We start from the raw sequence: 14649 nt of genomic DNA, 5'->3' as shown, positions 1-14649 counted from the left end.
ACCTGGTGTGTATGTATCTGGTGTATATGTACCTGGTGTGTATGTACCTGGTGTGTATGTGCCTGGTGTGTATGTACCTGTGTGTATATGTGCCTGGTGTATATGTACCTGGTGTATATGTACCTGGTGTGTATGTACCTGGTGTGTATGTGCCTGTGTGTATATGTACCTGGTGTGTATGTACCTGGTGTGTATGTACCTGGTTTGTATGTACCTGGTGTGTATGTACCTGGTGTGTATGTACCTGTGTGTGTATGTACCTGTGTGTATATGTACCTGTTGTATATGTGCCTGGTGTATATGTGCCGTGTGTATATGTGCCTGGTGTATATGTGCCTGTGTGTATATGTACCTGTGTGTATATGTACCTGGTGTATATGTACCTGGTGTGTATGTACCTGGTGTATATGTACCTGGTGTGTATGTATCTGGTGTATATGTGCCTGTGTGTATATGTGCCTGGTGTATATGTACCTGGTGTGTATGTACCTGGTGTGTATATGTGCCTGGTGTATATGTGCCTGGTGTATATGTACCTGGTGTGTATGTACCTGGTGTGTATGTATCTGGTGTGTATGTATCTGGTGTGTATGTGCCTGTGTGTATAACTGCCTGTGTGTATATGTGCCTGGTGTATATGTACCTGGTGTATATGTACCTGGTGTGTATGTACCTGGTGTATATGTACCTGGTGTATATGTACCTGGTGTGTATGTATCTGGTGTGTATGTGCCTGTGTGTATAAGTGCCTGTGTGTATATGTGCCTGGTGTGTATGTATCTGGTGTGTATGTGCCTGTGTGTATATGTACCTGGTGTGTATGTGCCTGGTGTATATGTGCCTGTGTGTATATGTACCTGGTGTGTATGTACCTGGTGTGTATGTATCTGGTGTGTATGTGCCTGTGTGTATAAGTGCCTGTGTGTATATGTACCTGGTGTGTATGTACCTGGTGTGTATGTATCTGGTGTGTATGTGCCTGTGTGTATAAGTGCCTGTGTGTGTATGTGCCTGGTGTGTATGTATCTGGTGTGTATGTGCCTGTGTGTATAAGTGCCTGTGTGTATATGTACCTGGTGTGTATGTACCTGGTGTGTATGTATCTGGTGTGTATGTGCCTGTGTGTATGTATCTGGTGTGTATGTGCCTGTGTGTATAAGTGCCTGTGTGTATATGTATCTGGTGTATATGTGCCTGGTGTGTATGTACCTGGTGTATATGTGCCTGGTGTATATGTGCCGTGTGTATATGTACCTGGTGTGTATGTACCCGGTGTATATGTGCCTGGTGTGTATGTACCTGGTGTATATGTGCCTGGTGTGTATGTATCTGGTGTATATGTACCTGGTGTATATGTGCCGTGTGTGTATGTATCTGGTGTATATGTGCCTGTTTGTATATGTACCTGGTGTGTATGTATCTGGTGTATATGTACCTGGTGTATATGTACCTGGTGTATATGTACCTGGTGTGTATGTATCTGGTGTATATGTGCCTGGTGTGTATGTGCCTGGTGTGTATGTACATGTGTGTATATGTACCTGGTGTATATGTACCTGGTGTGTATGTACCTGGTGTGTATGTACCTGGTGTGTATATGTGCATGTGTGTATATGTGCCTGGTGTGTATGTACCTGGTGTGTATGTACCTGGTGTGTATATGTGCATGTGTGTATATGTGCCTGGTGTGTATGTGCCTGGTGTGTATGTACCTGTGTGTATATGTACCTGGTGTATATGTACCTGGTGTGTATGTACCTGGTGTGTATGTACCTGGTGTGTATATGTGCATGTGTGTATATGTGCCTGGTGTGTATGTATCTGGTGTATATGTACCTGGTGTATATGTACCTGGTGTATATGTGCCTGTGTGTATATGTACCTGGTGTGTATGTACCTGTGTGTATATGTGCCTGTGTGTATATGTGCCTGGTGTGTATGTGCCTGGTGTATATGTGCCTGGTGTGTATGTACCTGGTGTATATGTACCTGGTGTATATGTACCTGGTGTGTATGTACCTGTGTGTATATGTACCTGGTGTATATGTGCCTGTGTGTATATGTGCCTGGTGTATATGTACCTGGTGTGTATGTACCTGGTGTGTATATGTGCCTGGTGTATATGTCACTGGTGTGTATGTGACTGTGTGTATATGTACCTGGTGTATATGTACCTGGTGTGTATGTACCTGGTGTATATGTACCTGGTGTATATGTACCTGGTGTGTATGTACCTGGTGTATATGTACCTGGTGTATATGTGCCTGTGTGTATATGTACCTGGTGTATATGTACCTGGTGTGTATGTACCTGGTGTGTATGCACCTGGTGTGTATGTATCTGGTGTATATGTACCTGGTGTATATGTGCCTGTGTGTATATGTGCCTGGTGTATATGTGCCTGGTGTATATGTGCCTGGTGTATATGTACTGGGTGTATATCCCTAACCCTTTCTATCACATGTCCCTAACCCTTTCTATCACATGTTCCTAACCCTTTCTATCACATGTTCCTAACCCTTTCTATCACATGTTCCTAACCCTTTCTATCACATGTTCCTAACCCTTTCTATCACACGTTCCTAACCCTTTCTTTCACATGTTCCTAACCTTTTATATCACATGTTCCTAACCCTTTCTATCACATGTAGTTGTCTTTCTTTTTTCTTATCTCAAACCAGGAATTGCAACACCCTGGACATGCAACACCCTGGCAATAACCTCCCTGTTAAATTGACAGCAGACAAATATTGACCTAACTTTCAAAGAACAGAAAGCTGCAGATCATTTTAATAGTTCTCAGCTGGCACACCCTTCCTAGAGTGTGTGTTTGTGTGCGTGTCTGTGTGCATGTGTGTCCTTATGAGTAATTCACACTGCAACAATGTAGTAGACTAACAGAGCCTGCCTGTCAGTCTGTCTGTCTGTCTGCCTGCCTGCCTGTCAGTCTGTCTGTCTGCGATTCAGAAAGAGGAGGCAATTCACTGTTTGATTGATGTGTGGTGGAAGACTTGTGATCTTTTCTGGAAAGACTTTGGGATGCGTTGTGGAAGACTTGTGATCTGTTCTGGAAAGACTTTGGGATGCGTTGTGGAAGACTTGTGATCTGTACTGGAAAGACTTTGGGATGTATTGTGGAAGACTTGTGATCTGTTCTGGAAAGACTTTGGGATGCGTTGTGGAAGACTTGTGATCTGTTCTGGAAAGACTTTGGGATGCGTTGTGGAAGACTTGTGATCTGTTCTGGAAAGACTTTGATTGATGCATTGTGGAAGACTTGTGATCTGTTCTGGAAAGACTTTGGGATGTGTTGTGGAAGACTTGTGATCTGTTCTGGAAAGACTTTGGGATGCGTTGTGGAAGACTTGTGATCTGTTCTGGAAAGACTTTGATTGATGCATTGTGGAAGACTTGTGATCTGTTCTGGAAAGACTTTGGGATGTGTTGTGGAAGACTTGTGATCTGTTCTGGAACGACTTTGAGATGCGTTGTGGAAGACTTGTGATCTGTTCTGGAAAGACTTTGATTGATGCGTTGTGGAAGACGTGATCTGTTCTGGAAAGACTTTGATTGATGCGTTGTGGAAGACTTGTGATCTGTTCTGGAAAGACTTTGGGATGCGTTGTGGAAGACTTGTGATCTGTTCTGGAAAGACTTTGATTGATGCGTTGTGGAATGCCTTTTTAAATTAACATTTTAATATATTTGTATATATATTTTTATACATTTGTTTTCTTTATTTCTTATTATTTGTTTTTGTAGTTTTATTTATTTGTATTTATTTTTTATGTTGTGGAAGACTTGTGTTGCGTTGTGTTGGGGCTTCTTTCCCTCTCACTGGCTCAACACTAGAACACAAAGGCTTGAATTGGCAAATGGCACCCTATTCCCTATAAAGTGCACTACTTTTCACCGTGGTGCATAGGCATGTGGGACACACCTAAACACAGACAGACAGACAGACAGACAGACAGACAGACAGACAGACAGACAGACAGACAGACAGACAGACAGACAGACAGACACCATTACTGCAAAAGAGAGTCTAATGCACAAGATGTAAGAGTTTCACTTTGATTGTAACTTGGTTGTAGGAATGAATGGTAGTGTGTTGAGAATGGTCATGGCTGACTGTAGCATACATAATACAAATACATCATATACACAGTACACCGTATACACAGTACACCAAATACACAGTACATCAAATACACCTAATACACATTACACCAATTACACAGTACATCAAGTACACCTAATACACAGTACATCATATACACAGTACACCGTATACACATTACACCAATTACACAGTACATCAAATACACCTAATACACATAACACCAATTACACAGTACATCAAATACACCTATACACATTACACCAATTACACAGTACATCAAATACACCTAATACACAGTATATCATATACACAGTACACCATATACACTACACCAAATGCACAGTACACCAAATACACATAATACACATTACATCAAATACACAGTACATCATATACACAGTCAACAGTATACACAGTACACCAAATACACCGAATACACAGTACACCAAATACACCAAATACACAGTACACCAAATACACAGTACATCAAATACACAGTACACCAACAATGCTGGATGATTTGTGTGTTGTAAAATCTGATAATTAACCTCACCCCTCTCTCCCTCTGGAGGCCTGAACCAGCAGCGTATCACCCAGAGTGCTCCTGGTAAGCAGGGGAGCCAGCTGCCTTCCAGCCCCCAAAGTGGAGGAGTCATGGGGTGCAGCAACCAGATAAAGCTCCAGCAGCTGCAGATGGAGAAGGAGAGGTTGAGACTGAAACACCAGGAGCTGCTCCGCACCAGACCACAGGTCAGCAGAAATCCATATAAACTAACCTGAATCCCAACTCAGATCCATGTCTATATAAACTAACCTGAATCCCAACTCAGATCCATGTCTATATAAACTAACTTGTCCCACCACACTTTATCCCAGCTCCACTACACAGTATATATCTCTCTCTCTCTCTCTGTCTGTCTCTCTCTCTCTCTCTCTGTCTCTCTGTCTCTCTGTCTCTCTCTTTCTCTCTCCCTCTCTCTCTGTCTCTCCCTGTCTCTCGGTCTGTCTCTCTCTCTCCTCTTACTCATGTGGAAGGATCACGTAGCTGTGTGATGTCTGTATGTTTAGTCCTAGATTTAACTTGATATACAGTGGATATAACGCAAATTAACTCAGACAGACGGACAGACAGACAGCTAAAAAGAGGGTGAAGGAGAGACTAACATGTGTAATGTCTATATGATCTACTAACATGTGTAATGTATATATGCTCCTCTAACATGTGTAATGTCTATATGCTCCGCTAACATGTGTAATGTCTATATGCTCCGCTAACATGTGTAATGTCTATATGCTCCACTAACATGTGTAATGTCTATATGCTCCACTAACATGTGTAATGTCTATATGCTCCACTAACATGTGTAATGTCTATATGCTCCACTAACATGTGTAATGTCTGTATGCTCCACTAACATGTGTAATGTCTATATGCTCCACTAACATGTGTAATGTCTATATGCTCCACTAACATGTGTAATGTCTATATGCTCCACTAACATGTGTAATGCCTATATGCTCCACTAACATGTATAATGTGTATGTTGTGTGTTGAAGGAGCTTGCTCTGCGGAACCAACTGCCCACCAGTATGGAGCAGGATGGGGGAACCCTTAACCCCGTGTCGTCCCCTGGTATGGGCCAGGATGCCAGAATCATGACCACCAACAGCAATGACCCATTCCTCAACAGGTTCGCCTACCTCTTTGTCTGGAACTTATTTGTTGTCTTAGGCCAGAATTCTGATCGTGCTTTATCTGCAATGCACCTTGAAAAAGGCAATGCTCCCGCGTTCACAGAAACCACATTCACCATAAACACTGCATATGTCGGCCCAATCGGATGGCACCTTTAAATGGCAGTGTCCAAATCCGCAGTCGAATCCTGGCTTGAGTTTAGCTAAATCTGTGTCCAGGAAACCAGCTCTGAGTGTTCTAGATTGGCTAGACTATACCAATATATTTTACCCTTACCTGGATCAACTGCCTTGTTCAGGTGCAGAATGACAGATGTTTACTTTGTCAGCTCAGGGATTCGATCCAGCAACCTTGCGGTTACTAGTCCAACACTCTAACCAGTAGGCTACCTGCTGCCCCAACACAGAGCTGGGAAAAGTGACTCATGATTTGTGAATTAGTGTTTGAAGTATTCGTTACTTCAGAAAGCATTCAACCCCCTTGACTTATTCCCTGTTCAACATGGATTACATATCCGTTTTCTCACCCATCTACACACAATGACAATAACGATAACATGTTTTTAGAAATGTTTGGGAAAAAAATCTAAATTAAATACAGACATATCTCATTTACATAGGTATTCACACCCCTTTGTCAACACTTTGGCAGTGATAACAGATGAGTCTTTCTCTATAAGAGGTTTCCACACATTTGCCCATTATTCTTAAAAACAATATTCAAGCTCTGTCAAGTTGGTTGTTGATCATTACTAGACAGCCATTTTCAGTCCTTGCTGTAGATTTTCAGGTAGATTTAAGTCAAAACTAGCTTGGCCACTCAGGAACATTCACTGTCTTCTTGCTAAGCAACTCCAGTGTAGATTTAGCCTTGTGTTTTAGGTTATTGCTGAAAGGTGAATTCATCTCCCACTGTCTGTTTGTTTTTACCCTGAAAAACTCCCTTAACGTCCTTAACGATTACAGGCATACCCATAGCATAGCCACAACTATGCTTGAAATAATGCAGAGTGGTACTCAGTAATGTGTTGTATTGGATTTGACCCAAACATAACAGTTAACAGCATTAAAGACGAAGTAAATTGCTTTACCAGTATTACTTTAGAGCCTTGTCACAAACAGATGCATGTTTTGGAATATGTTTTATTTTGTAAACCCTAACCCTAACCCCCTAACCCAAACCCCCTAACCCAAACCTAACCCTAACCCCCTAACCCTAACCCCCTAACCCTAACCCAAACCTAACCCAAACCTAACCCTAACCCCCTAACCCAAACCTAACCCTAACCCCCTTACCCTAACCCAAACCTAACCCTAACCCCCTAACCCTAACCCCCTAACCCTAACCCAAACCTAACCCTACCCCCCTAACCCTAACCCCCTAACCCTAACCCCCTAACCCTAACCCCCTAACCCAAACCTAACCCTAACCCCCTAACCCCCTAACCCTAACCCCCTAACCCTAACCCCTAACCCAAACCTAACCCTAACCCCCTAACCCTAACCCAAACCTAAACCTAACCCCCTAACCCTAACCCCCTAACCCCCTAACCCCCTAACCCTAACCCCCTAACCCCCTAACCCAAACCTAACCCCCTAACCCCCTAACCCAAACCTAACCCTAACCCCCTAACCCTAACCCCCTAACCCTAACCCAAACCTAACCCTAACCCCCTAACCCAACCCCAACCCTACCTTCTTTTCACGTGCGTTCTGAAAGTATTCAGACCCCTTCACTGTTCCACATTGTGTTACATTACAGCCTTATTCTAACATGGATTCAATAAATACAAATCCTCAGCAGTGTATACACAGATGTTTACAAATGTATAAAAAATAAACAGAAATACCTTATTTACATAAGTATTCAGACCCTTTGCTATAAGACTCGAAATTGAGCTCAGGTGCATCCTGTTTCTATTGATCATCCTTGAGATGTTTCTACAACATGATTTGGGTCCACCTGTGGTAAATTTAATTGATTCGACTTGATTTGGAAAGGCACAACTGGAAAGACACACCTGGAAAGACACACCCGGAAAGGCACACATGTCTATATAAGGTCCCACAGTTGACAGTGCATATCAGAGCAAAAACCAAGAGGTTGTAATGTGAATAAAGGGAAAAAGGCTATTTTTGAACATAGGGTGAGACATTCTTACTAATCTGGTAGAGAACCAGTTTGGATTTAATTATCTTTTTTTAGCTAGAGGTTTTTAGTGAGAGGTCTAATGTGTTAATATTGAAACATTTCTGCCCTCTGAATTCATATTTGTTACATAAATAGGCCTGTTGAATGTTGTCTGGCTTGCCATTCCAAATAAAATTGATTATTTTTTTACTCATATAATTTCAAAGCAGGTTGTTAGGTGCAGGCAAAACCATAAGCAAATAGATGAACTGGGATATGACTAAAGAGTTAATCAGGGTAAACTGGGATATGACTAAAGAGTTAATCAGTGTAAACTGGGATATGGCTAGAGTTAATCAGGGTAAACTGGGATATGACTAAAGAGTTAATCAGGGTAAACTGGGATATGACTAAAGAGTTAATCAGGGTAAACTGGGATATGGCTAGAGTTAATCAGGGTAAACTGGGATATGACTAAAGAGTTAATCAGGGTAAACTGGGATATGGCTAGAGTTAATCAGGGTAAACTGGGATATGACTAAAGAGTTAATCAGGGTAAACTGGGATATGACTAAAGAGTTAATCAGGGTAAACTGGGATATGACTAAAGAGTTAATCAGGGTAAACTGGGATATGACTAAAGAGTTAATCAGGGTAAACTGGGATATGGCTAGAGTTAATCAGGGTAAACTGGGATATGGCTAGAGTTAATCAGGGTAAACTGGGATATGGCTAGAGTTAATCAGGGTAAACTGGGATATGGCTAGAGTTAATCAGGGTAAACTGGGATATGGCTAGAGTTAATCAGGGTAAACTGGGATATGGCTAGAGTTAATCAGGGTAAACTGGGATATGGCTAGAGTTAATCAGGGTAAACTGGGATATGGCTAGAGTTAATCAGGGTAAACTGGGCTATGGCTAGAGTTTATCAGGGTAAACTGGGATATGGCTAGAGTTAATCAGGGTAAACTGGGATATGACTAAAGAGTTAATCAGGGTAAACTGGGATATGGCTAGAGTTAATCAGGGTAAACTGGGATATGACTAAAGAGTTAATCAGGGTAAACTGGGCTATGGCTAGAGTTAATCAGGGTAAACTGGGATATGACTAAAGAGTTAATTAGGGTAAACTGGGATATGGCTAGAGTTAATCAGGGTAAACTGGGATATGGCTAAAGAGTTAATCAGGCTGAGTTTTCCACAAATAGACAGGTATTGTTATTTCCATGGTAGCAAAATCATGTGTAGACGCAGGGCGTTAGGAAGCAGGTGCAGTTGTAGAGTTCAGTGTAAATGTACCCATAATGATACAAAACCAAGAGAAGCATCTAGACATGATGGGAAATGACAGAGTGCAAAATATATATATATATATTAGGGGGCGTAATCAGGGAAGTGATAAGGTCCAGGTGTGCCTAATAATGAAGGATTGCCAGGTGTGCTTAACAATGAAGGGTTGCCAGGTGTGCCTAATAATGAAGGGTTGCCAGGTTAGTGTAGGGATGGGTTGCCAGGTGTGCCTAATAATGAAGGGTTGCCAGGTGTGCCTAATAATGAAGGGTTGCCAGGTGTGTGTTGGGAAGGGTTGCCAGGTGTGCCTAATAATGAAGGGTTGCCAGGTGTGTGTAGGGATGGGTTGCCAGGTGTGCCTAATAATGAAGGGTTGCCAGGTGTGCCTAATAATGAAGGGTTGCCAGGTGTGTGTAGGGAGGGGTTGCCAGGACCTGTGGTTAGAAGACTGGCGCCGGAGAGGTGGAGTGGGAGTAGACGTGGCAATATGGACTCTTTTGACCTAAATTGCTTTTGTTTTAGAGATGAGTATTGCATTACATGGCCTCTAAAGGCACAGTTAAAAGTGTCCCATACAATAAGGGTATCTGCTGTACATATGTTATGTTGTAAAAATTCATTTATAAATTGTTTTTAACCAGGAGAGAAGAATTTATCATCCAATAGGCTTTGATACAATTTTTGATATCCTCATGTACGTGAACATTCTGTAAGAGTAATGTCCCCTCAAACTTTTGCTGCCAGTGAGAATGACATAAGAAAGGAGTCAAGACGACGAGCTTGATTGATTCTCCTCCATGTAAATCTCACTAGGTCAGGGTATTAAACCCCCTCCATGTATATCTCACAAGGTCAGGATATTAAACCTCCTCCATGTATATCTCACTAGGTCAGTATATTAAACCTCCTCCATGTATATCTCACTAGGTCATGATATTAAACCTCCTCCATGTATATCTCACTAGGTCAGGATATTAAACCTCCTCCATGTATATCTCACTAGGTCAGGATATTAAACCTCCATGTATATCTCACTAGGTCAGGATATTAAACCTCCATGTATATCTCACTAGGTCAGGATATTAAACCTCCATGTATATCTCACTTGGTCAGGATATTAAACCTCCATGTATATCTCACTAGGTCAGGATATTAAACCTCCATGTATATCTCACTAGGTCAGGATATTAAACCTCCTCCATGTATATCTCACTAGGTCAGGATATTAAACCTCCCATGTATATCTCACTAGGTCAGGATATTAAACCTCCTCCATGTATATCTCACTAGGTCAGGATATTAAACCTCCTCCATGTATATCTCACTAGGTCAGGATATTAAACCTCCTCCATGTATATCTCACTAGGTCAGGATATTAAACCTCCATGTATATCTCACTAGGTCAGGATATTAAACCTCCTCCATGTATATCTCACTAGGTCAGGATATTAAACCTCCATGTATATCTCCCTAGGGCAGGATATTAAACCTCCTCCATGTATATATCCCTAGGGCAGGGTTTCTTAGCCTCTATATATCCACTAGTTCCAATATATCCATGATATTCGTGATTTCCTTTAGAGCCTGAGGGGATAGTTTGTAGTGTGATTTCCTTCAGAGCCTGAGGGTGATAGTTTGTAGTGTGATTTCCTTAAGAGCCTGAGGGTGATAGTTTGTAGTGTGATTTCCTTAAGAGCCAGAGGGTGATAGTTTGTAGTGTGATTTCCTTAAGAGCCTGAGGGTGATAGTTTGTAGTGTGATTTCCTTCAGAGCCTGAGGGTGATAGTTTGTAGTGTGATTTCCTTAAGAGCCTGAGGGTGATAGTTTGTAGTGTGATTTCCTTCAGAGCCTGAGGGTGATAGTTTGTAGTGTGATTTCCTTAAGAGCCTGAGGGGGATAGTTTGTAGTGTGATTTCCTTCAGAGCCTGAGGGTGATAGTTTGTAGTGTGATTTCCTTTACGGTGCTTTGAGGTATTTAAGTCGCTCTGGATAAGAGCGTCTGCTAAATGACTTAAATGTAAATGTAAATTTAAAACCTAGCTCCAACAGTAATATCAGCTAAATGCCTATGTTTCTAGCTCCAACAGTACTGTAATATCTAACTAAATGCTTGTGTCCCTAGCTCCAACAGTAATATCTAACTAAATGCTTGTGTTCCTAACTCTAACACTGCAGTAATATCTAACTAAATGCTTGTGTTTCTAGCTCCAACAGTACAGTAGTATCTAACTAAATGCTTGTGTTTCTAGCTCCAACAGTACAGTAGTATCTAACTAAATGCTTGTGTTCCTAGCTCCAACAGTAATATCTAACTAAATGCTTGTGTTCCTAACTCCAACACTGCAGTAATATCTAACTAAATGCTTGTGTTTCTAGCTCCAACAGTACAGTAGTATCTAACTAAATGCTTGTGTTCCGAGCTCCAACAGTGCGGTAGTATCTAACTAAATTATTGTGTTCCTCGCTCCAACAGTACAGTAGTATCTAACTAAATGCTTGTGTTCCAAGCTCCAACAGTAAAACTTCCGGCGCCGACAGAGATGGCCTCCTCGCTTCGCGTTCCTAGGAAACTATGCAGTTTTTTTTTTGTACATTAGTACCCCAGGTCATCTTAGGTTTCATTACATACAGTCGAGAAGAACTACTGAATATAAGATCAGCGTCAACTCACCATCAGTACGACCAAGAATATGACTTTCGCGAAGCGGATCCTGTGTTCTGCCTTTCAACCAGGGCAACGGAATGGATCCCAGCCGGCGACCCAAAAAAACGACTTCGTAAAAGAGGGAAACGAGGTCTTCTGGTCAGACTACGTAGACGGGCACATCGTGCCCCACTTCCTAGCATTCTTCTCGCCAATGTCCAGTCTCTTGACAACAAGGTTGATGAAATCCGAGCAAGGGTAGCATTCCAGAGGGATATCAGAGACTGTAACATTCTTTGCTTCACGGAAACATGGCTCACTGGAGAGACGCTTTCGGTGGCGGTGCAGCCAGCGGGTTTCTCCACGCATCGCGCCGACAGAAACAAACACCTTTCTGGTAAGAAGAGGGGCGGGGGCGTATGCCTTATGGCCTGATTTAGAATTCCTCACAATCAAATGCAGACCGCATTATCTACCAAGAGAATTCTCTTCGATTATAATCACAGCCGTATATATTCCCCCCCAAGCAGACACATCGATGGCTCTGAACGAACTTTATTTGACTCTTTGCAAACTGGAATCCATACATCCTGAGGCTGCATTCATTGTAGCTGGGGATTTTAACAAGGCTAATCTGAAAACAAGACTCCCTAAAATGTATCAGCATATCGATTGCGCCACCAGGGCTGGCAAAACCTTGGATCACTGTTATTCTAACTTCCGCGACGCATATAAGGCCCTGCCCCGCCCCCCTTTCGGAAAAGCTGACCACAACTCCATTTTGCTGATCCCTGCCTACAGACAGAAACTGAAACCCACGCTGAGGTCTGTCCAACGCTGGTCCGACCAAGCTGATTCCACACTCCAAGACTGCTTCCATCACGTGGACTGGGATATGTTTCGTATTGCGTCAGGCAACAACATTGACGAATACGCTGATTCGGTGTGCGAGTTCATTAGAACGTGCGTTGAAGATGTCGTTCCCATAGCAACGATTAAAACATTCCCAAACCAGAAACCGTGGATTGATGGCAGCATTCGCGTGAAACTGAAAGCGCAAACCACTGCTTTTAATCAGGGCAAGGTGACTGATAATATGACCGAATACAAACAGTGCAGCTATTCCCTCCGTAAGGCTATCAAACAAGCTAACTTTTTTGCCCGCTTTGAGGACAATACAGTGCCACTGACACGGCCTGCAACGGAAACATGCGGTCTCTCCTTCACTGCAGCCGAGGTGAGTAAAACATTTAAACGTGTTATCCATTTACATTACATTTAAGTCATTTAGCAGACGCTCTTATCCAGAGCGACTTACAAATTGGTGAATTCACCTTCTGACATCCAGTGGAACAGCCACTTTAGTAGTGCATCTCAATCATTTAAGGGGGGGGGGGGTGAGAAGGATTACTTATCCTATCCTAGGTATTCCTTGAAGAGGTGGGGTTTCAGGTGTCTCCAGAAGGTGGTGACGTCGTGAGGGAGTTTGTTCCACCATTGGGGGGCCAGAGCAGCGAACAGTTTTGACTGGGCTGAGCGGGAACTGTACTTCCTCAGTGGTAGGGAGGCGAGCAGGCCAGAGGTGGATGAACGCAGTGCCCTTGCTTGGGTGTAGGGCCTGATCAGAGCCTGGAGGTACTGCGGTGCCGTTCCCCTCACAGCTCCGTAGGCAAGCACCATGGTCTTGTAGCGGATGCGAGCTTCAACTGGAAGCCAGTGGAGAGAGCGGAGGAGCGGGGTGACGTGAGAGAACTTGGGAAGGTTGAACACCAGACGGGCTGCGGCGTTCTGGATGAGTTGTAGGGGTTTAATGGCACAGGCAGGGAGCCCAGCCAACAGCGAGTTGCAGTAATCCATACGGGAGATGACAAGTGCCTGGATTAGGACCTGCGCCGCTTCCTGAGTGAGGCAGGGTCGTACTCTGCGGATGTTGTAGAGCATGAACCTACAGGAACGGGCCACCGCCATGATGTTGGTTGAGAACGACAGGGTGTTGTCCAGGATCACGCCAAGGTTCTTAGCGCTCTGGGAGGAGGACACAATGGAGTTGTCAACCGTGATGGCGAGATCATGGAACGGGCAGTCCTTCCCCGGGAGGAAGAGCAGCTCCGTCTTGCCGAGGTTCAGCTTGAGGTGGTGATCCGTCATCCACACTGATATGTCTGCCAGACATGCAGAGATGCGATTCGCCACCTGGTCATCAGAAGGGGGAAAGGAGAAGATTAATTGTGTGTCGTCTGCATAGCAATGATAGGAGAGACCATGTGAGGTTATGACAGAGCCAAGTGACTTGGTGTATAGCGAGAGTAGGAGAGGGCCTAGAACAGAGCCCTGGGGACACCAGTGGTGAGAGCGCGTGGCGAGGAGACAGATTCTCGCCACGCCACCTGGTAGGAGCGACCTGTCAGGTAGGACGCAATCCAAGCGTGGGCCGCGCCGGAGATGCCCAACTCGGAGAGGGTGGAGAGGAGGATCTGATGGTTCACAGTATCGAAGGCAGCCGATAGGTCTAGAAGGATGAGAGCAGAGGAGAGAGAGTTAGCTTTAGCAGTGCGGAGCGCCTCCGTGATACAGAGAAGAGCAGTCTCAGTTGAATGACTAGTCTTGAAACCTGACTGATTTGGATCAAGAAGGTCATTCTGAGAGAGATAGCGGGAGAGCTGGCCAAGGACGGCACGTTCAAGAGTTTTGGAGAGAAAAGAAAGAAGGGATACTGGTCTGTAGTTGTTGACATCGGAGGGATCGAGTGTAGGTTTTTTCAGAAGG

The 14649-nt window shown here is 43.5% G+C and overlaps 1 protein-coding gene across 1 annotated transcript in view; it reads left to right on the top strand.

Moving 5' to 3' along the window:
- The window catches only part of LOC135546748 (transcriptional coactivator YAP1-like), a 95765-nt gene that overhangs the window by 64987 nt on the left and 16129 nt on the right, over positions 1 to 14649 (top strand). Inside the window, exons 5-6 of the mRNA XM_064975400.1 lie at positions 4695 to 4873; positions 5681 to 5814. Coding sequence (XP_064831472.1) covers positions 4695 to 4873; positions 5681 to 5814 — 313 coding nt within the window. The remainder of the gene's footprint in view (positions 1 to 4694; positions 4874 to 5680; positions 5815 to 14649) is intronic.

The sequence above is a fragment of the Oncorhynchus masou genome, chromosome 9 (assembly GCF_036934945.1).
Source record: "Oncorhynchus masou masou isolate Uvic2021 chromosome 9, UVic_Omas_1.1, whole genome shotgun sequence".
Classification (NCBI taxonomy): Eukaryota; Metazoa; Chordata; class Actinopteri; order Salmoniformes; family Salmonidae; genus Oncorhynchus; species Oncorhynchus masou.
This window is presented reverse-complemented; position numbering and strand designations above follow the sequence as displayed.